General features: G+C 39.2%; 1 protein-coding gene across 7 annotated transcripts in view; it reads left to right on the plus strand.

Moving 5' to 3' along the window:
• The window catches only part of VPS13B (vacuolar protein sorting 13 homolog B), an 861,603-nt gene that overhangs the window by 808,550 nt on the left and 30,411 nt on the right, over window positions 1-22,642 (plus strand). For all 7 annotated transcript variants that reach the window (XM_073229878.1, XM_073229881.1, XM_073229877.1 and 4 more), the window contains 10 exons: window positions 2,825-3,088; window positions 3,733-3,816; window positions 3,994-4,169; window positions 4,656-4,826; window positions 5,179-5,380; window positions 6,428-6,616; window positions 9,020-9,166; window positions 11,060-11,343; window positions 13,657-13,784; window positions 14,019-14,218. In XM_073229878.1, the coding sequence (XP_073085979.1) occupies window positions 2,825-3,088; window positions 3,733-3,816; window positions 3,994-4,169; window positions 4,656-4,826; window positions 5,179-5,380; window positions 6,428-6,616; window positions 9,020-9,166; window positions 11,060-11,343; window positions 13,657-13,784; window positions 14,019-14,218 (1,845 nt within the window). The remainder of the gene's footprint in view (window positions 1-2,824; window positions 3,089-3,732; window positions 3,817-3,993; window positions 4,170-4,655; window positions 4,827-5,178; window positions 5,381-6,427; window positions 6,617-9,019; window positions 9,167-11,059; window positions 11,344-13,656; window positions 13,785-14,018; window positions 14,219-22,642) is intronic.

Below are 22,642 nucleotides of genomic sequence, written 5' to 3' on the forward strand. Positions count from 1 at the left end.
AACTTGGTTTTTACAGATGTGTTCCTTCTAAAGAAAATTCAGAGGAATAGATAGTTGGAAATAAATGTTTAAGAAAATACTAAACCTCACTATTTAAAAAATGCAAATTGAAACAACAATGACATTTAATTTTTGGCCTCCCAATCTAGCAGGTTTGTTTTGGGTAGAAGTTCATTAATAGATATTCATATTTATTTGTGTAAATAATAATATTTTAAATGATGGTTACAAAGTATTAATGCCATAGGAAAATTATCATTTGGGATGTTGCAGCTTGAAGTTACAAAGTAGGCCTTTTAATCTTCATAGCCAGTGAATGAGGATGGTACTATTATTGTTCCTATTTTAGATCTATTATCTCATGTAACAGGAAGGAAGAAGGCAGGTTTGCTGTCAGTTAATCACGCAGCTCAGTGCTGGATCTGTTTCCCTGCTGCCCTCTTGGATTTGCCTTCCTTGTCTCAACGTGGCTGCAAAAGCAGAATGTGTCCTAATATCTCCCACAACAGAAAGGAAGGAGGGCTTTCTCTTCCCAAAGTGTCTCCCTTATTATCAAAGAGTAAGACCTTTCCCTTTTCATATCCGTAGTCATGTTCACCCCTAACCTGATCATTGGCAAAAGGAGAATGCAATCGATCGGATTAGCCGGGCTCGCGACAGTACGGCCTCTGAGGGCCATGGGAGATACCCACGTTTCCTGGGTACCTTGCTGCTTTTTGATACCTAAACCAAATCAGGGTTTTTACAGCAAGGGACCAGCTATTTGGAGTGGAACCAAGGGTGGCTGCCATATTTATGTTATGATAGCAGCCTATATTCTCTTTTCTCTAGTTTCTAAGTTTTCTTAATTAGTGGGTATTAATTTTACAAGAGACAGCAGAAAAACAGATCCAGCACTGAGTTGCTTAATTAACTGACACCGAACCTGCCTTCTTCATTCCTATTACATGAAATAATAAATGTAAAATAGGAACAATAATAGTATAGTCTTATCAGGGTGATTAAAACACACCTATCACCACAGGGGATTGTCTGGGTCAGAGGATCCGAGTAACAGCAGGCAAGTTATTCAACATCTCTGTGCCTCCGTTTTCCCTTGTTAAGAAGTCTTTTATATGGTTACTATGAGAATAAAAGAGTTAATTTGCAACAAGGCTTTGTATTGGGTTTCTCCAAAGAAACAGAGCCAATAGGATGTATGTGTGTGTGTGTGTGTGTGTGTGTGTGTGTGTGTGTGTACACATACACATATATATATACATATATATATATATGTACATATATAGACTAAGGAGAGGGAGAGATTTATTATAAATTGGCTTACATGGTTATGGAGGCTGAAAAGCCCAAAAACCTACCATCTGCAAGTTGTAGCCCCACCGGAGTGTATAGTCCCAGTCTGAAAGCCAGCAGGCGAGAGACCCAAGAAGAGCCAGTGTTTCGGTCCGTGTCCAATATCCAGGAAAACCCACGTCCTCGCTTGAACAGCCAGTCAGGGCAAGTTCCTTCTTACTCAGCCTCTTTGTTCTAGTCAGTCTTCAGTTGATAGGATGAGGTCCACCCATATTAAGGCCAACAATCTGCTTTACCCAATTTGCCAATTCAGAAACACCTTCTGAACCTCCTCCAGAAACACCTTCAAAGACACACACAGAATAATGTTTGACCAGATATCTGTATGCCCCATGGCCCACTCAAGTTGACACAAAATTAATCATCACATGCTGAGACCTGTAAGTGTATATGTCTGTGTGTTTATGTGTATATGTGTGTGTAATAATAATATATATATGTGTGTGTGTGTGATTATTATTTTATAATCTGGAAATATATTACAAATAAGGACATCCAGTATGTGAAAGTTCTGTGTTCCCCAATCATGGTGAATATTTGTATTACAGAAGAATTTGCTTTCTTAAAGTATTCACTTCATAAGAATAAATTTTGCATTGTCTTTTCAATTTCAACTAATTTAAGAGATATTCTTAATACCTACTATGAAGTATATACTCTTAGCTGCATAAAAAAGTTGTATAATCCACAGGTTTAATAATTCTGTGTGTTTTATAAAGATACATGCTTCTACACTATAGGAAAAACCTGAATAAAAAAATTCAGGTTTTTAGGTAGGTATCTGAGTTAACAGTTGTTTTCTACTACGAGTTCATGAGAGATCTCTTATTGCACAGAGTACAAGTCCTTGGAAATCAGCTTTAGGGGACAGACTAATCACAATTTCCTCTCAGCTGCTAGAGCTGAAGTCTTGTTTTCAATCCCTACCCATTTTGACCTCCACATTGTTTGATACCATTGACCACTGCCTCCTGTTCAATCTCTTCTCTTGTGGCTTCATCAACACTACTTTCTCCTGGTTCACCGCTACACTCCTTTACCCTTTCTGCAGCCCTTTCTCTGGCTTCTCGCCTCTGCATCTGACCCTAAAGTGTTGGTCAGTTGCTGGGTTTGAGCCTCCAGCCTCTTTTCTAGGTAAACTATCTTCTGTCCATTTGCCATTTGCAAGACTTTCATTCCACAACTCTTATTTCCAGTCCCACCTTCACTATCAAGCACATGACCAGTATTTCCAGCTGTGTATGGACCCTGCTTCTGTTTCTGTGCTTTGAGTACCGCAAACACAACCAAATCAAAATCCCTTCTTTCGTTCCAAGGTTCTTTTTCTTCTGGTACTCTCTAAATAAGCTAATGACTTCATTTTCACTCCATTAAAATCTACATAGTTTGCTGTGTGAATGATTACATATTTCCAATTCATGAAATCTGGATTGATGGAGCCATATTTGTTTATTCATTTACTGTCTTTTAGATTATCATCTTTGGAAGACAGATCATCTGTAGTTACTTATCTCAAAGCATAGAACTAAAGGTCGTTCAGCATTATGTTGGTCAAGATGGACAAGCTGTAGTTCGAGAACATTTTGACTGCCTCACAGCCAAACAGAAATTGCCTTCATACATCCTAGAAAACAGTGAACTGACAGAGTTGTGTGTGAAGGCCAAAGGTGATGAAGACTGGTCAAGAGATGTGTGCCTGGAATCCAAGGCCCCTGAGTATAACATTGTCATTCAGGTAGGAGGAGTCTAGAATTGGGCAAACTTCTCACTATGCTATTTATTCAATATAGTCCTTAATTTTTTTTAAGTGGTCTGTACAAAAGAGGGAGATCTGAAATAATATAAAAAAGCTTTGAACATTACTTCTCAAACTATTTCCTCCCCATCTCACAACTCATTTGTATCAGTTCCAGTAGTTAGTATAGCCAAGACACTACCCCTCCCAGATAGAGGCAAGTTGTATTTTGGAAAAGATTCTGAAGCCCCAGGGTTGGGGCGTGGCAGGAGGAGGAGTTTGGGTACAGGGTCCCACCGGGGTATCTTCATGATGGTCTGTGACTTTCTGCTCTTCCTCATTCTCCACCATCATCACTTTGATTCCCACAAAGGACCTGACCTCTCATTCTCCCACTCAGTCTTACATCAGTCTCTCCTCATTTAAACTCCTTCATCTTTATGGAAAGCATTAGCCCCATTGACTCACTGCACATTCACTTCATGCCATAATGAATCTGCTTTTGCTTAGTTATTCTCTTTTTTAATGGCTCCTTTCTATAACTTCAAACTTTTTAATCCTCCAAACTGTTGCTGTAAATGTGCCTTATTTTGATTAGTGAATTGTTTAATATTGACTAGGACTCTCTTCTGGCTCATCTGCAGGTGCCATCTTCAAACAGTTCCATAATTTATGTCTGGTGCACAGTTTTGACTTTAGAACCCAACTCTCCAGTGCAACAACGAATGGTGAGTGCTTTCCAGCCCTAAAATATGGTATATGACTCTGACCTTTCCTGTTCTGAAATAAATTAAGGTCAAAGTGACCCAGAGAAGAGATTTATTGCAAGTCTGTTTCAGCATCAAACAGCTGGAATACTGCAACAAAGCAAATATGAATGTTGTTCTGTCCTTTTATTTTTATAGATTGTGTTCAGCCCTCTTTTTATCATGAGGAGTCATCTTCCAGACCCCATTATCATACATTTGGAGAAAAGGAGTCTGGGATTGAGTGAAACACAGATTATTCCAGGAAAAGGACAGGAAAAACCTCTGCAAAACATAGAACCTGACCTTGTACATCACCTAACATTTCAAGCAAGGTACTGGAAAAGTCCTTACATTTTTCTAAGAGAGATTCAGTAGAATAGTAGTCTTGTACTATTGAGAGGGGAGGGAGGAAGGAGTTTTTTTGTATGATTTCTTATGAGACTGTTATTTTAAAGTTGCTCTGCCTGATCTTATCTTGTGCTTTTCTATTGTTTTAGATAAAATTCAGCCTCTTTTGTTAAGCTTAGAAATAAACAAGAGGGATCATCAGAAAATTTAACTGATATATCATTTCTCTAATGGAAGAAAATACGAACAGAGATCTCACCCAAGCACTGGGGTGGGGAGCAGTCAGGGGTAGAGGGAGAGGAAAAGTCAGGGCCCAGATCATCCAAAAGCTGTGTCATCAATCCCTAAATCACCAAAAATTTACTCAGTATCACAAAAAAATGGTCTATAATGCATTCATAGATTTTTCTCAATAAATTGTACACAGCTTTAAAAATCTGATATTCTTATTTTTTCTTCCCATTTTCTAGAGAAGAAGATGATCCTTCACATTGTGCAGTTCCCATCTCAACATCCCTCATTAAGCAAATAACCACTAAGATACACCCTGGAGGCACAGTTAATCAGATCCTTGATGAATTTTATGGGCCAGAAAAATCCCTTCAACCCATGTGGCCCTATAATAAAAAGGATTCTGACAGGTAATGTTCTGCAATCTTTTTCTACCAACATATCCCAATATTATTAAGAAATGATCATTCACAAAAGTGTTAGATACCATGAAAGGTGTTTTAACAAGGATATTTGCACATATCTGTCAGATTCTGACCATTTATCATCTAGTAGATGTATTTTGTAGATTGTATCACTCATAATCTAGAACATAATTTCATGAAAAGTTTCTTTCTCCTGGGTGCAAATTCAGCTTTGGATAACTCTGGTATGAAGAGGTGTCATATAGGAGTGTTGTGTGTCTGGAATCCTTAAACGTATTTCATGAATACTGCAGTCATCATATTTCATTGAGCCTGTTGGATGTGGTATTTGGAACAGGAATGAACAGCTGAGTCAGTGGGATAGCCCGATGCGAGTGAAGCTGTCAGTCTGGAAGCCATATGTTAGAACCTTGTTGATAGAACTTCTGCCCTGGGCCCTGCTTGTCAATCAGTCCAAGTGGGACCTCTGGCTCTTTGAAGGAGAGAAGATTGTTCTCCAGGTTCCTGCTGGCAAAATTATTATCCCTCCTAATTTTCAGGTACTATAACTTTTTTTTAACTAATATGAATTCTTTTCTTTCAACAACTAGCTTTTATTCTGAGGTTGCATTTATGTTCTTAATAGAATGAATCAGTTGTGGAAAACTGTCCTCTTAGATGTATATGTATGGAGTATGGAATGTTCTTTGATATTCAAAGACATTTCAGATGTCTTTTTTTTTCCTTATCAGCAGTTTCCATGCTTGAGTTATCATTACATTTGATAACTCGTATTAGTTACATTCTCATTTCCATTGTGTACAGGATATTTGACAAGCATCAGGATTGGCCAACTTAGGATATGTTAAGGATATAGAGCCATATCCCTTGCTCACTCACCTCCTAGGTATTTTTGTGGTTCTTAAAAAAAAAAATTACCTGAGATCTGCAGTATGGGTAAGAATTGAGGATTTCTGAGCAACCATTTTTGTCAGGGCCCCTTTTCCTTTATAAGTGGATTTAGATGTCCACAATCATGGATGCCCACCCAGTTGTTGACAATAACAATGTGGAATCAGTCCTGACAGGAGGGAAAAACAAAGCTATAGAACAGAATTTCACAGAAGATTTTATATCCATCACAAGAGAACTTTCCTGATAAGGCTAACCCATTTCAAAAAGGCACATAAATCTATAAGAAAATAGTGTACAAAGAACTCTTATATAAAATACATTCCTTATACAAAAAGTCCTATCATTTTTTTTAGCTCTAATACATAACCATCTTTATTCAATTGCATTTTTCCTTTTTTTTTTTAAATAATAAGATGATGTTACCTTATGGAATTGGAATGTTGACCTACATGTAACTAATATCACATATTATTATTTTGTCAAATGAAATGAAACCTTCAGTTTTCACGCCTTTGGTGAAAACATCGGAAACCAAAATAAAATGTGTGTTGCTATTACAAGAAGAAAAAAATATATAAAGGGGTTTGGTTGCCTAAGTAGACCTACTATATAATATAAAAAATTCCTGCTAATTGAAGTAAACATTCCAAAGTAAAAAAAAATACTTTATAATCAAGGCATTATTTTTCCAGGAAGCTTTTCAAATTGGAATATACTGGGCAAGTACAAATACTGTGCACAAGTCAGTAGCAATTAAACTGGTCCATAACCTGACTTCTCCAAAGTGGAAAGATGGAGGTAATGGTGAAGTTGTATCTTTGGATGAAGATGGGTCCGTTGATGCTGAAATAAGACTTGGTGCTTTCCCAGGACATCAGAAGGTAGGAACCAAATCTGTGTAGCTCAGGAGAAATAGCATGCCATCCCTTCAACCCATTTTAAAATCAGGCTACCCTTTTTTTTTTTTAATCCCTTTTTGATATTACTTGTTCTACACAATTTGTAACAGTGAAATACATGATTTCTTAGACCTGTTTTGCTTTTTTTCCCATTACCAGTGATAAAAGCTGTATCACATAATTTATCCAATATCTGCTCATTTCAGAACACTGGGAAGTCTCTTGATTAATCATATGTGGGGAAAAATGAACTTACTCCAAAATATCCACAAATTGTAGTTGACCTTTTTTAGAGCAGGAAATTGAATTGCTGACTTCCTGAACACTGAGTGGAAAGGACAGAAGCTCCTGTAGCAAAGATTATATTCCTGGAAAGGGCATGGTGAGCAGAATGATGTGGATCGATTCTGATTGCCTCATAGAGCCAGGTGTTACTAGAGGGCATTGTATTCTTCAATGAGGGACTGCTACCCATGTTTGTAAAGATATAAACACAAAAAACATATTTAATCAGTTATTTCACTAAATATAAATGGCATGTGGTTTCTGCATAAATCTTTTCTAAAGTCTATGAAAACCAATTAAGCTGAATAATATAGTAATGAATCACATTAAATAACACATTTAATAAATAAATAAAAATAAATCACATTTCATACATATTGTGTATGAAAGTACAGTATTACAGTGTACCAAACAGAGGTTTCATGCTATACTTAACAATATTTGTTAATCTAGCCCTCCCAAATCAGAAAAAGAAGGGATACTTCATCAGAGTATTATAATTCAGAATGACCTTTCTCGGGGGAGAAGTTAGATTTTGACAGGCATCTTTGAAGAGCCTCTTGAGAAAAGTTAGGGTCATTTGGTGACTTTTTAAAAATAAATTTCTCTGATACAAAGAACCTGGTCTTCCCTCAGTATTCAGGGCTGGTATCCATTTCCTCAGAGTTGTCTGGGAAACACATGTTTATGCTCTGCCAGCCAAAATACTGTAACATGGGTGTAAGTGGCAAAGAGTTGTAAGCGTGAATCACCCTAAGTTGAATAATAGCAAGTTGAGAACTACCATCAAAACCTGGAAAGAATGTTATGATACATAGTCAAACACCCAATACCTCCAGCACCTCACAAAGTTGCCACAGCAAGTGCTGAATAAATGTTGTGAAGAAATAAACCAACTGTTGGAAAATATACTGTTATATATATTCCTATCTCATTGGTCTTTAGTAGTGCTTCTCAAACTTTTTAGTCTCAGGATTCCTATACACTCTTAAAAATTATTGAGGACCTCCAAAAAGTATTTCTTTATGTGGGTTATATCTATGGATATTTATCAAATTAGAAATTAAAATAAAACTGTAAAACATAAGAATATACAAACATATGTTCCATTAGCCATGAGAGCAATAGCATCATACTTCATATGACATCTGGAAAACTCCACCATACACTCATGAAAGAATTAGAGTGAAAAGATAAATAGCATCTTAGTATTATTAGAAAATAGTTTTAACCTTTGGACCTCCTGAAAGGATCTTGAAGACCCCCCATCAGGGTCTCCAGACCACACATTGAGAACTGCTGTCCTGACATTACCACTTAGTAGATGGGTATCATTAGGCAAGTAATAACATGTCTGAATATCAGTTCCTCATACTACATGAGATAGGTAATGAGATGATACATGTGGTCGAGAGCAGCAACATAGAACCAGGCTGCATAGTTTCCAGCCCCAGCCAGACCCTCCTGACTTTGCTACCTTGGGTATCTTACTAACCTCTTTGTGCCTCTTTTTCCTCATCTGTAAAATGGGGATAATAGTAGCTTACCATGCGTGGATGTTGAGGATTCTGTGAGTTAATACACATAAGTACTTAAAACAGGTGGCACACAATAAAGCAATATATGAGGTCAGTCATTATTGTTTTCTTCTTCCTCGTCATTATTAGAGTTCTCTCAGAACTGCCCTTGGTCCATAATAGGCGTTCAGCAAGATAGCTACTGAGATGGCCATGAGGAAAAGAAGAAAGAATGCTTAACTGAATTATTTTATGTTGAAAAAGACAAATGGCATCTGTTTATATATAAGTATTTTGTAAAAAAAATATTTTGTGAGGGAATTGGTTGAAAAACAAGTCATTACAGAGTAGCAGCAAAAATAACTGATTTGCTAAAATACTTTGTTATACAGAGTATATAGTGGCCCCTTTAAGGGGCTAGGACATCTTTGAGACTGAGAGGGGACTCTCTTAAATACTCTGAAACAAAAGGTAAAATTGGTACTGTCCCAGGCAAACCAATAGATAAAATGACCTAAAAACAAGAGATTTTTATATGCTTTGCAATATTTTTCAAATTACTCTCTCCTCAATTGTCTTGCAGTTATGTCAGTTCTGCATTTCTTCCATGATACAGCAAGGCATACAAATTATTCAGATTGAAGATAAAACTACCATAATCAATAATACGCCATATCAGATATTTTATAAACCACAATTATCTGTCTCCAAGCCCCATTCTGGAAAGGAGGTAAGCAGTTCATGGCATGATTGATTTGTCTCAAGGTTTGCCAAATTAACAATAAATAGAATCAACTTTTTTTTAACCTAAAAAAATGAAAAGTTAACACTGAATACAGGTAAAGAGAAATTCATTTATTTGTGCTTTAATTAAAGCCATGGGTGTCAGGTTCAGTGCTTCCAAGGTAATGAATGAGCTGAAATCCTATGAAGCGGCAGGTCCTGCCACACGGCTGGGTTAGTACTGCCTGCGCCGCATCTGCTCAGAGGCTGCAGCACACTCATCTGGCACGCTCGCTAACCCAAAGGACTGGCTCCGAGGCTGTGGAAAAGAACATCTGCCTCCCAGCCATGGTGCCTGACAGAGCTGTGCGGGAGACCCTGGGCCCCTTCTAAGCCACAGGTCCGGGAGCACTGAGCTCCGAGGAAATGTGAAATGTGCCAGCTCATTTTGTCAGCTTCTCAATCAGAATATGCAGAAAATAAATCCAAGAAGGATTTTTGATTCAGGTCTTTATACAATCAAAATAAAAGTTTTATTTTGAAAGAATAAGGAGATATTTTAAAAGGACTTAGAAACAATGTGCTAAGTGGTCTGCTGTTGTTTCAGTGGTCTGCTATTGAAGCTCTCATATAGGAAGTATTATCTTTCTTTACTTTCGTCTGCATTTATTGTCATCCCTTACCTTTACCTCCTAAAAATTACACTAGACCAATAAAACAGGCTGAAAGTTTTACTCTGCTAAGTGTACAGTTCACTGTAGAATTTAGAAAAATGTCACAATAGAATGCCACCTTGGTTCATTGAAGTATTGATAAAATAAATAGGTGACCAGAAGCACCCGGGTGGGAAATAGAGTATGTATACTATGGGTGAGAATTTGACAGATGTCCTGGAAATTCTCCTGCTGCTCCCGACCCTGGGGCTTCCTGAAACAGAGGGTCAGCGCTTCCATCATGACACACCCTCGGCTGAAGACGGGCATAATTTTGCATGCCTTGCGGGTCTGTGGTGAAGATTAAATGAGGTACTGTGAGTTAAGGGTACTGAGCAAGTGTCACAGCCAGCAGCATCACTGAGCTCCTGATGCGCCTCAGCTTCCAGGAGAGACAGGGAAGGCCCACGTTCTTCCCTGCAGCTGAGGAGCGGCCCTCTTTTCAACCCTGCCCCTGCTGTAGGCAGCTGTGAGGATTTTTTTTTAAGACATGATAATCCACACTGTTCCAGTGTGGGACAGTGGGAAAGCACCAAACTGGAGGCAGGGAGCTGGCCACTGGTCGGCTCTATAGTTGGACAAGTCGTCGCCTCTGGAAGGCAGCTTCCTGCACTGGGGAAGAGGAGGTTCAAATAAATTATCTCTAAAGGTTTTTTTCATGTCTAAAATTCTGGCTCTCTAATATGCCAGAAACCATGTGGAATTCCAACAGACGGTTGGAATCAGGTTCCATCTCCCTCAGGATGAGCCTTAAACAAAACTTGTCTCCTGAGCTCTTCATTCACTGTTGTATATCCCAGCAAATCTTTTCTTCCCAAGGTCCCCCAGAGTGCCACACTCAGTTCAGCCGGACCTGCCGAAGAGGAGTCCCTCCTCGCCAGGCGGCACATCTGCCCCTACAGCATCTGGGTTTTTGCAGTTCCTGGGGGATCCTGAGAACTCTTAAATTCCCCCATCCTTACCATGTTCCATTATGTCTAGAAAAGCAGACCCTAATCCCACTGCTTATAATTGTCCCATTAGGGCTTTCAGATGGGAACAAGATTTCTGATTCCCATGTCCCCCAACCTGGCTGCCTCCTGAGAATACATAGTTATGGATTCTTAGAAGCTGTGCTTTAAAAAGCTTGACTTCTCTGTATTGCTATATTAAATGTGCTCTCTCTGCGTTGTCCTTTCTTTTTCCAGTATTTTCCCATTCCAGATAGTGCTACATTCAGCGTCTGCCCAGGTGGAGAGCAGCGTGCTGTGAAATCCAGCTCCCTGCCTTGCTGGGACTTAAGGCCTGACATCAGTCAGTTGCCTTTGGATGCATCCCTGCTTCAGAAGCAGATCTTGCTGGCCTTTGCTCCTGACGCAGGTGCTGACCACTCACGGGGCTGGAGCCTGCCAGCGATGGTTAGGCAAGACTTTCCCAGGCAAAGTGTGGCTGTGCCCTTCCAGAATTGTAGGGAAAATGGATTTTGTACCAGGTATTTTCCATAAATGTGAATGCCCTTCTTTGCTTGTCCTGATAGCTATTCATCAGGGTGCCAGGAGAGACTGGAGAGTAGTTGCAGTGCTCACCACACGTAAAACTAAGTTCCACATTTACTTTTAATGGCTTCTAGACATTGTATATGATTGGTCAAATGTTATAATCACATATGAGTTCCCCCAGTGTGCTAGTGATGAGCTTTTTTTCCCTTATGCAGCTTATACTGGAAAGAAATGATGGTGTTTCTCCAAAGAATAGCAGCAATACATCATAATGAAAAGATTGCCTTCTTTTATGACTTTTAGCTTCTGTCAAATGATGAGAAATAAGGGTTAAAATATAAGAGGCTCAAGTTGGAAAAACTTTTTCTTTTCCCATATTTTGCTTTTACTTCAAAATGGAATTTTTCTTTAAAAGTCATTAAGAAAGATAACTTAGATAAACACAAGTCACAGAAGACTCTGTTCTGTGGTTGTTCCTGCACACAAGTTACTCCAATTACTGATTACCAATTATGCAAATAACAACCACAGAGTCAAGCCAGAGACATGTAACTGTTTGTTCAAACTGGACTTCTATTTTATGGTTGTTTTGCATGCAATATGTCCTTTCTGTTACTGTCAGAAGTAACTTATTTATGGTATATGTGAGGAGCACTAAAGAAAACATTGTGATTCATGAGAGGTAGCTTATTATTCTCATGATTATGAATTTGTAGACTGAGATTTTCACTGTCCTAACTTTTTGATGTGTGCAGAGATTTCTAGTAGTACTATTTTCACAGGTAACTTCCTAATTCAAGTAATCCATAATAGTAAGCCTGTTCTCTACACACATCCCTTCTTCCTTCATTACGTTCAGAGACATCCCGTTTTATAAACAGTCGTCATCCCTAACTCTGGAGTGGAGTGGTTATCCTTATAGTCTCATTGGAGGAGTTAAGTGTGGTAAGTTTCAGGAAGTACTGTTCAAAGTGGTATAAACCTATGTAGGTCTAGAAAACAAAACTTTTATATTTAAAACTGAAACAGAATTTTAAGTAAGATTTCATTTAGAAATAATCTTTAAAATTCTAAGAATTATAAGACATGATTGTATTAGTATAATTTAATCATATCTATTAAGATATATTAATATAAATATATACAGTATGAATGTAAATATAAACCTATAAATACTAAGGCATTAGATTGAAAATACCACAAGTCCTGGCTCGCAGCTTTGTTGGCAGTAAAAAAGAAATTCTCTGAGGTCGGCTTGCGCAGCTCTTTCAGAGTCAGGCTGGGGAGGGAACGTTGGTGTCAATCCAAGGACTGCTCGGAAAGTGAATTCGCCTCCTGCTCCCCTTCCTCTCTCCCCCCCACCTCGGTCTAACAGCGCACTCTAATGGTGGTGTTATTAATGTTATTTCCCCAAATATTAACCTCGGCATTTGCGGGCAAATAAAATCTCTGGGAAGGACACACACTGGTGAACAGGATAAATGGAAAATGGAAAAATCTTTAGTGCATTGTTGACCCCTTTTCATCGGCATGCAGTGAGGCAAATACCTGATTTTTTTATTAATTTGAACAATCAGTCTATGTAGTTTAAATTCCAGAATTATTTTTTCCTGCAATGATATGAAATATTGTTTGGTAGTCTACAGGTCTAAATTGGGACATTTCTCTCTCTCCATTGTAGAGGGTAGCTTGTGCCCACACAGCAATTTTTCTAATGCCAATTAATGCATCTTTGCTCCTGGTAGTCAAAATGGAGATCCTGTAAAATATAATCTTGTGAAAATTGACAACAAACATTTTGAGTTACCTCCCTTTAGAATTAAAAAAAGTAAAAAGCACCTGAATTCCCTAGTAGTCTCTCTAAAAACACATCAGCTCCTCCTTTGCCAAAATGTACCACTTTGCCAAAAAGTACCAAGCACTTTTGAGGAAGAAGGCACTCCATCTGAAGAGTGTGAGCACATTTGCATAGAGGAAAAATGAGCAGGAAAGGTCAGCACAAGGTTAGCTGAAATCTCAGGTGGTAGTAGTTATATGTTTTTTTCTTTTAAGTAATTGTTCACACTTTTTAAATATTTTATGATGAAAATGTGTAACTATTGTCAGAAAAAAAGATCAGTAAACCTATCATTAGGGCATGGCAGTTGCCAGATGAGAGGATGGCCTTCTTAGGAAAACATTTCCTCTGATTTACAAAGGAGAAGGTGTTAACAGAGTTCTGAATATTGCAAATCTAAGTAAACATATCCCAGAAGAGAAAGCATTCTTCTAAACCATTTCTGTTATCTGATTTTATTCCATTCTAGGGCTATCGCACTGACATATCAAGAGCACTTTGGGGTGATCTATTTAACCCTCTCAGAAGACCCAAGTCCTCGAATAATCTTCCATAACAGATGTCCAGTAACGATACTTATAAAGGAAAATCTTAAAGGTATCCTCTATAACATTGAATTTAAATAAAACAAAACCTACATTCTTTCTGGAGATTTTAAACTTAGCAGTTACCCGTGACCCTATGAAGAATGTTTGAATAAAATTATTGCTCATCCCTCTTTGAGGAGTTTTTCTTGGCACATTATATTTAATATCCCTAAGTCTTTGTCTGCAAGGCCTAACTAAGTCTGCATATCCCTTTTCTTTCTCTCTTTTTCTTCTTTTTTTTCAGATATTCCAAAGTTTGAGGTTTATTGCAGAAAAGTTCCTTCTGAGTGCTCCATTCATCATGAGCTATATCATCAGATTTCCAGTTATCCGGACTGCAAGACCAAAGACTCTCTTCCTAGCCTCCTTTTGAGAGTAGACTTGCTGGATGGAACGACAACGGAATGGAGTGATGCCATTGACATCAACAGTCAGGGAACACAGGTCAGCGAGAGGCGGACGACCCCGCCAAGGCCCAAGGAAAAATTCCCTTTTCTAAAGTTTCAGTGCCTATTTTTAAACATAGTTCTCTAAATGTTGAACTCCTTGTCTTTGTGTGAGGGGCATGTGTATACATTTTTACTTCCTATTAAGTTATAAATTCTCAAACACAAATATGTATCTCCAGGGTCTACTATATAACAGTTTACCAGAGAGAAGCACTTGATATAATGTCCTGATTTATCTCTGTCTTTCTCTGGTGTTAGTAGTGTTATTTTTGTTGAAAATAGCACATGAACCTAGCATTTTGTTCCTGCTGTACCTAAGATTTACATTTTTAAGTGTATAATTTCGTGGCATTAAACACATTCACAATGTTGTACAACTATCATCACTATCTATTCTATTATCCCAACTGAAACTATACACATTAACTCCCCATTCTCCTTTGCAGTCAACCCCTGGTAGCCACTATTGTGCTTTCTGTCTCTGAATTTGCCTGTTCTAGGCACCTCGTATAATTTGAATCATACAATATTTGTCCTTTTGTATCTGGTTTCTTTCACTTAGCGTTATTTTCAAGGTTCACCCATCTTGTAGCATGTGTCAGACTTTCATTCCATTTTATGAATGAACAATACTGTACTATACTTCCTGAAAGTTTCTTCACATCTATTAGGTAAATCATTTGATCTTCACAACAAGCTGGTGAAGTAGGTCCTTTTGTAATGGTTATAAAATACATATTAAAGTTATAAATATATTTATGGTAATAATAATGATTATCCTTTAATAATTGTATGCCAGGCATTGTACCAAGCACTTTACATTCATTCATACCTAACCTTTATAATCCAAGGTTGCATGTTACAGAGATGTAAACTGAGACCTCAGGGCATAAAGTGGCCTAATTCCCATGTGTGAACAGAGAAGGGCCTGGGGTTTGATCCAGACCTGCCTGACTCCGACATGTGTGCTCTGAACCACGTGCTAGGGATGAAGCTCCTTAGCTGGATTCCTTCCCTGCTGTCCTCCCCAGTCCCCCTGACACATTCTTTCTCAACTACCAAGACATTCTCTCTCTTCACTCCATGAAGTCTCTCCCCACAGCCCAGCCCCTCTACATGCTCCAGTAATATTTGTAACATTTGACTGCAGTTATTTCTTTAAATAACTTCCTACCAAGTCAAGATCCCTGGCCTTATTCATCCTCAGCCCTACAGCAGAGTGCCTATCAACACAGTAAAATCTTAATAAATATCAAATGAATAAATGAGTGACTGATGAAATGAATGAGAGATGAGGTTACCGAGGGAGATTGTGCAGGAGGAAAAGAATCCCAGGCTTCACCCCGGGCAACTCCAACATACAAGAACAGCGCAGCAGGAGAGGCTGGGCGGGAACAGGCAGAGTGTCGGGAAGAGCTGGGGCGGGGCAGGAGCACGGGCGCCCCCCGGAGGAGGTTCACAGGGTGTGAAATGGAAACACGGAAGCAAGATAACGCTTGGAAATTGTAAGTTCAGAGTGAATGTACGTGAGGAAGTAAAGGAACAGGTAGAATTGCTCCTTCGAGGAGCCAGCAGGGCGTGAAGCAGTGAGATCGGTGAGAAGGAGGCTCTTTCCATGCTGTGGGAGAGGGGTCAGTCAAGGAGCGGGAGATGTGGGGGGGTTTGCCCGCAGAGCCGGGTCCAAGGCACAGCGAGTGTGACTCCACTTGAACAGAAGGACCACATCCTCCTCTCTGACACAGGTCAGGAGAGAAACTTGGAGGCATGGGGCCAGGAAACTGAGTGAATTGATACTCAGTGGCCCTAAATTTGTTGGCAAGTATGGAATGAATCATCTAAGAGAGAGGCAATAGGGATGGAGGCCGTGGAGAGCATTATCTGTGGAAAGAGGTGAAGAACGTGGCCAGGGGACAGATGCAAGAACGGCTGAGCAGCCTGGGGGCCACACTCGCCTTGAAGACTTGAATTTGTAGTCAACCCAGACCACCCAGGGGTGTGATTTCCATCTACAGGCCTCATTTGATGAACACTGACAATCTGCTGAATCTGTGCAGCCTAGGAGATGTTCCTGGTCTTGTGAATTTACAAAATAATTGTTGCAGGCTTCTCAAGGGTCTCCAAACTCCCTGCCATCGGTTTGAAGATTTTTGAAGCCTCTCTTATATATGTCTAGGGAATTCTTTACAATAGGCATTCTGCCTGCCACACCTTATTTTGGGGATTCCCATTCCCTTTAAATTTCCTCAAACCTTTGTAGTCAGGGATACTTCAAAGCTAGGAGGAGGTGCTCTTCCCAACACCCTTATCATCCCTGGTCTGAGAACCAGCAGTCTTGGGTTCCCATTAATCTTTGAGGAACTGTGTGCCATCTGTCCTGCAGACCACGGTTTACTTCCTACTCTGGAGGAAGATTTGTTTCAGGCCCTCACCGACATCTCCTCAGTAATAGACCAGGGCACATAAATCACTGGGGGGCCCAGGGAGCCGTGTCCTCTGATGAAAGGAAGCAGCCCTTCTGTCGGAGGAGTTCATCTTCCAGGAGCCCTTCTCAGCGCTTGGTCTGAGGCACACGATGTGAATTTCAAAGCTTAGCTTAAAAAGCAGAATTAAAACACTATAAAATCCCCATTTTCCGCCAGGGAAAAAAAAACTCCTTTAGCTTTTGCCAGTCATGAAAAGCCCCTGCCTTGGTTTTGTGAGTAGGGCAGTGCCATGTATACTTTTGAAGTGGAATATGAAAGGGACTATACAGAAAATAACTTTATAATCACACAAAGATGTATTCTTTGGATCGAGAGTTATTGGGAGGACCTGATAGCATGTAGACCACAAAGTTCTGATTGTGAGCTGGTGTGGGTTTTCTGGGGCCATGTCCCTGGCTCACACCTGGTTAGAAGACATCGTATGGCTGTTCAGCCAAAGGCCCTATAGTAGCAACTGGTGCTCTTACCCATAATTTTACAGTGGATGATAGGCTGACATTAGGGAGAAAAATCTTTAGATATTCAGCAAATAAGTGTAGGCATAAAAAATAAGCTTACATTGATCATTTTATGTCATAATTTTGATCTTATCAGGGAGTTAGTGTTTAGAGCCCTAACATAGTTTATAGATTTCAGTTTCTGATAGGAGCCTTATTTTTGTCAGAATTAGGCAACATTCTTTTGAAAATTTTAAAACAAATAAACAGTACAAAGAAAACATAACAGTTATCATTTAACTAACATCATAAAGCATGCTCTGTCATCAATCCACAAATACTGAGTTTCTAATATGTGCCAGACATTATAACTTTGTACAGGGACTACATAAAATATAGCGAACAACAATGGAATGCAGCCATTGCCCTCAAGGAGATAACGTGTGGAGACAAGAGGGCAAGCGAGTCATCACACAAGTCATTGTACTGTGAACTCTGGTGAGAGCTGTCAAGGAGAGGTAGCATTGCACTGCTAGGGTGTACAGCAGCCTAGTTTGAGAGGCCAAGGGTGGTGTCTCCGGGCAAGAGACCTTGCCTTCAAGGATGAACAGACATTAAGTAGAGAAGAAAGGGGGAGATTTTTCTAGACAGAACAGCATATTTGAAGCTTTGGTGCTCAGAGAGGTCGCCTGGTCGTTTCAGGGGTCGAGATGCCAGGGTGGCAGTAATGTTCGTGAAGGAAAGCAGGGTGGAGGGAGGAGGCTAGTGCAGCAATTCAAGACCAGACCTTGCACGATCCAGTCAAGGATTTTGGTTTTTATCTTAATAGCCATGGGATGTCATTGAGTTGTTTATGAAAAGCAATTTCTGAGCCATTGAAATTGCAAAGAAGAATGAGCAGCTGAACTCCAAAAGGCAGATTAAAATTATCCCTTTTTTGCAGGTGAATTCTCTTCTAAGAAGATCCCAGAATTCTCATGATCTTTGGCTCTTAGTAGAACATAGTGGAGTCATTGTCGCTACTCTCTCTCAAGTGCTGTGCGGGTGGGGGAGGGGAAACTGACAGCTTCCACTCGTCCACAGTGTTTTCATACTCAGTTTCTGTTCTCTCATTCATTTATCTACCAAACCTTAAGTGAGGAACTGTCAAGGGCCAAACCCTTTGCCCTGAATAAGGCATTAACTCCTGCCCTCAAGGACCTAAGTGACTAAATAAATGCAGTCAAGTGTAGTCAGTCCTGAGACAAAGCCTGGTGAATTTTGATCACCACAAAAATCCTAAGATAGTCAAGGCAATAATTTTTATGTTTATTTTATCGATGAAAGGCTTGAGGCTTAAAGAGTAGTCAGTCAGCTGGTTTTAGATGGTTTATAACTAAGCAAGATCAGGCTGGAACCTGGATCTGTACATGCGACCCAGTCTTGTTTTTCCTACAGCAAGCTGAGGTCAGTACCTACCTCTGAAGTCCTGCCCCGGCTACAAATATTGCTACCTAAAAGTTCATGAAAGCACAGGTTAGGAGAGGTTTTCTCATTCCCTCTTTCACCTAGTGCAAGAGTCCCTTGCACAGCATCTCGCCTCGGAAAATTCCCAATGTCACATTCGCGGCTTATTTCAGCAGTGACTCAGAAAGTTTCTGTCTATGTCAGGCTGGAAACTATCCCTCTGTAGCATCTACTCATTCATCCTTGTTTTACCCTCTGGGACATTACAGATTATTTACTTCCTTTTTAATACAGCAACACTGCAAGTATTTTAAGGCAGCTTCAGCGTCTTCTCTAAGTGTTCCTTGAATTATTTCTTCACTGAATGTGATTTCCAGACCCATCACCATAGTTACCCTCATCTGCACACTAGTGTATTATGTTCCCTTTTACAAATCTGGCAGCCAGAATGACACATAGTATTCCAAATGTGGTCTAACCAGTTATTACCTCCCTATGCTTCCATTAATAAAGTAGAAGATTGACTTAGCTTTTTATTAATGAGTTCAGATTGTTTGTTATTATTGAACTTGTGGTCAACCACATCCCCCAGGTCTTTATCGTATGATTTGCTCTACAGTTGACCTTTTGAACCCAATGACAAGACCTTGTATTTATCCCCAATACATTAAATCTCATTGCTACTGGCATAGTCCAGTTTGAAGTCATTTTTTAAAAAATATTTGTGATGCTATCATCCAGCATATTAAGAATCCCAGTAGTGTATGTCATCTATAGGTATGGTAAGCATACATTCTACATGTTCATCCAAGTCATTAATAAATATGTCAAATAGGACAAGTCAAGGTCTACACTCTGAGGAATCACTAGACACTGCCCTAATGCCTGGGTTCAGTAGGCCACAAACACACCAAAGCATACTGTCATCTAGCCCACATTTCTTAAATACAAAAATGCTTCTAAAAGCACTTTTTCAACTATACTGTATAAGATATTTCTTATCTTGCTTGCAAGAATATCATGAGACACTCGGTAAGTGCCTTGATGAACCAGGACTCAAATGTGTAGTTAGTCCATTTGGTGCAGATCAGAGGTAACCCTGAGCACTATAGAGCATGTTGTCATTTTCAGACATCCTTAGGTGCCATCCAGTAATTTTTACATAGACAAAATTTAGCAATCAAGTATCTGATTTATAAAATGTTCAGTACAGGCTTCTTGCTTTCTTCACTCACCTTCCCACAGACAGCTTATCAGGCCACAACAGACATAAGCAAGTTGGTACCCACTTCTGAACATCTACCAAGTGCCCTGGTCTAGAGTCTTCTACATATTTACAGTTTGTTTTGGCTGAGTCATAACTGCTTCCAAAGACACTTTGAGAGTAGGGATTTCCCTAAAATATTTTTCAGCAAATATACAGAGAGAAGAATTATACCCAGAATATCTGCTATTTTCTTTTCATCCTCATCCAGTCTTCTCTTCCTTAATCATCTTAGAAATTCATCTCCCTTTTTTTCCTCCCTGGAAGATCTAACTCATCTTACAGCTTTAGCTACCAACCATCACCCAGTCACTCCCAGATACCTATCTCTGCACCTACATCCTTCCTAAGCTCCAAACCTGTGTTTCCAGCTACCCACCAGACATCTCAGGCTGAAACCTACAAGCTTCTCAAAGTCAACATGTTTGAGTTTGATCATTCTCCATTCTACAAGCCAGCTTCTCCAAGAGCCTCTGCTTCAGTTCATGCCATCACTATTTTGTCAGTATAAAAAAAACTTAAACAACATTGACACACATTTGTATTGAATGTCTGCTGTATGTCAGGCACGCTGCAAATATTGTCACAGTCCCCACCATGTCCACTAAAGGTGGATGTTACCCGAAACTCAGAGATGTTAATTTGCACAAAGCAAGTGGACTTGGGATTCAAACCCAGGTTTGACTGGCTTCTAAGCCTGTCTTTTTTCCTACTGCATCCCAGTATTTTCCTTCTCTCTCTTCTTCCACACACCCAGTAAGTCACCAGTTCTGGCAGAAAATCCTCAGAAATGTGTCTGGATCTGCCCCTTCTGTCTGTGACCAGGGTCTACTTCAGGCCTTGTATTCATCAGCCCTCTCCCAGATTTTAGCAATAACCCCTTGTTATTATTAGGGTCTCTGTTGCCAGCCTCCACATTCAAATCTGTCTCCACAACTTCCACCAAGGTGATTACTAAAATATGTAGAATCCAGCCCAGAAAAGGCTCTCCAGTCCGCTAGACTGCTTAACACAGACCAAAGCCTGAGACCAAGCAGGCCACATCTCACTCCCTTACTCCCTCTACAGGTTAGGGTTCAATCCTGTAACATACATGAAAATCTCTTCCCTTCAAAGTGTAAGTTTTGAATTCTTCCATATCATGGCTTTCCTTCTTAAGATATTCTTTTACAAACTACTTGATCTGGATTAGAAATAGTAACTTTTAAATTTATTCTTTCCCAAAAGAGGTACAAAATTTATTATGAAGAATGAATTTTAGCCAAAAGTCAAAACAAAGTGAGTAGTTAGCTTATCTTTAGATCTATTTATGGATGCTGAGAAGTCCCACAGTCTACTATCTGCAAGCTGGAGACCCAGGGAAACTATGGTGGGATTTAATCTGAGTCCCAAGGCTTGAGAACCAAGGGAGCCAATGGCATAATTCCAGTTCAAGGCAAAAGATGACATGAGATGTCCCAGTTCAACATTGAAGCAGGGGTTTTTCAACATTGAGACAGCTTAAGGACTTTTAATAACAGGTATTGTTATGATTTAAGTTTAACTCAGCTACAGTGCTGGAATGCTTTATAACTCCCTCTAGACTATCCCTGGATTGTCATATACAGCCTGTAAGGAAAAAGAGGGAGAGAAAAGAAGAAAGGCTTTCAAGAATGCATTCCATTACTTCCTTGTATCTTAATAAATTAAATTGGTATAATTTTTTAAAATATCATTTGTTGAATAATGACTCTATAGCATCTTACTACGCTGATGGACGGTGATTGCAATGGGTTATGGGTTGGGGGGGACTTGACAACATGGGTGAATGTTGAAACCATAATGTTGCTCATATAAAACCTTCATAAGAGTGTATATCAATGATACCTTAATTTAAAATATATATATATATATATATAATTTGTTGGATATAAATAATCATTTTAATAAAAGTGACTGAATATAGAGAAAAACACAAGTTATATTTGTAATTGTAAAAGACAAAGTACTAAGTGGAAGGCAGGGCACAGGTCTTGAATGGTATTTTTTTTCCATTCATTCATTTTTGTTGTTGTTGATACATTTTTTATTGAGGTGTAGTTGATAGAGATTATTATATATTCACCCCAACTAATGTAGTCACCATCTGTCAACAAAGAAAGATGTTACAGAATTACTGACTATATTCTCTGTGCTGTACTTTCATCCCCATGACTAATCTATATTATGATTGAGATTTTGTGCATCTTTATCCCTTTCAGTTCTTTCACCCTCCCACCCTAGCCTTTCCTCCATGGTAACCACCAGCCACTTCTCATTGTGTATGAGTCCACTGCTGTTTGTTCATTTTGTTTTGTTTTTATATTCTACAAATGAGTGAAATCATACAGTATTTGTCTTTCTCTGCCTGGCTTATTTCACTTAGCATGATACATTCTAGATTCATCCATGTTGTTGCAAATGGCAGTATTTCTTTCTTTTCTATGGCTGAATAATATTCCATGGTGTATATGTTCCACCCCACATTTTCTTTAGCCATTCATCTATTGATGGGCACTTGGGTTGCTTCCATGTCTTGGCTATCGGAAATAATGCAGCAATAAACATAGGGGTCCATACATCTTTTCAAATTAGGACTTATCTTTTCTTCTTTCTAGATAAATTCTTAGAATTGGGATTACTGGGTCATATGATATTTCTGTTTTTAATTTTTTGAGGAACCTTCATACTGCTCTCCATAGTGGCTGTACCAATTTACATTCACATCAACAGTGTAGGAGGGGTCCCTTTTCTCCACATCCTAATCAACA

This window comes from Manis javanica, chromosome 2 (assembly GCF_040802235.1).
Source record: "Manis javanica isolate MJ-LG chromosome 2, MJ_LKY, whole genome shotgun sequence".
Taxonomy (NCBI): Eukaryota; Metazoa; Chordata; class Mammalia; order Pholidota; family Manidae; genus Manis; species Manis javanica.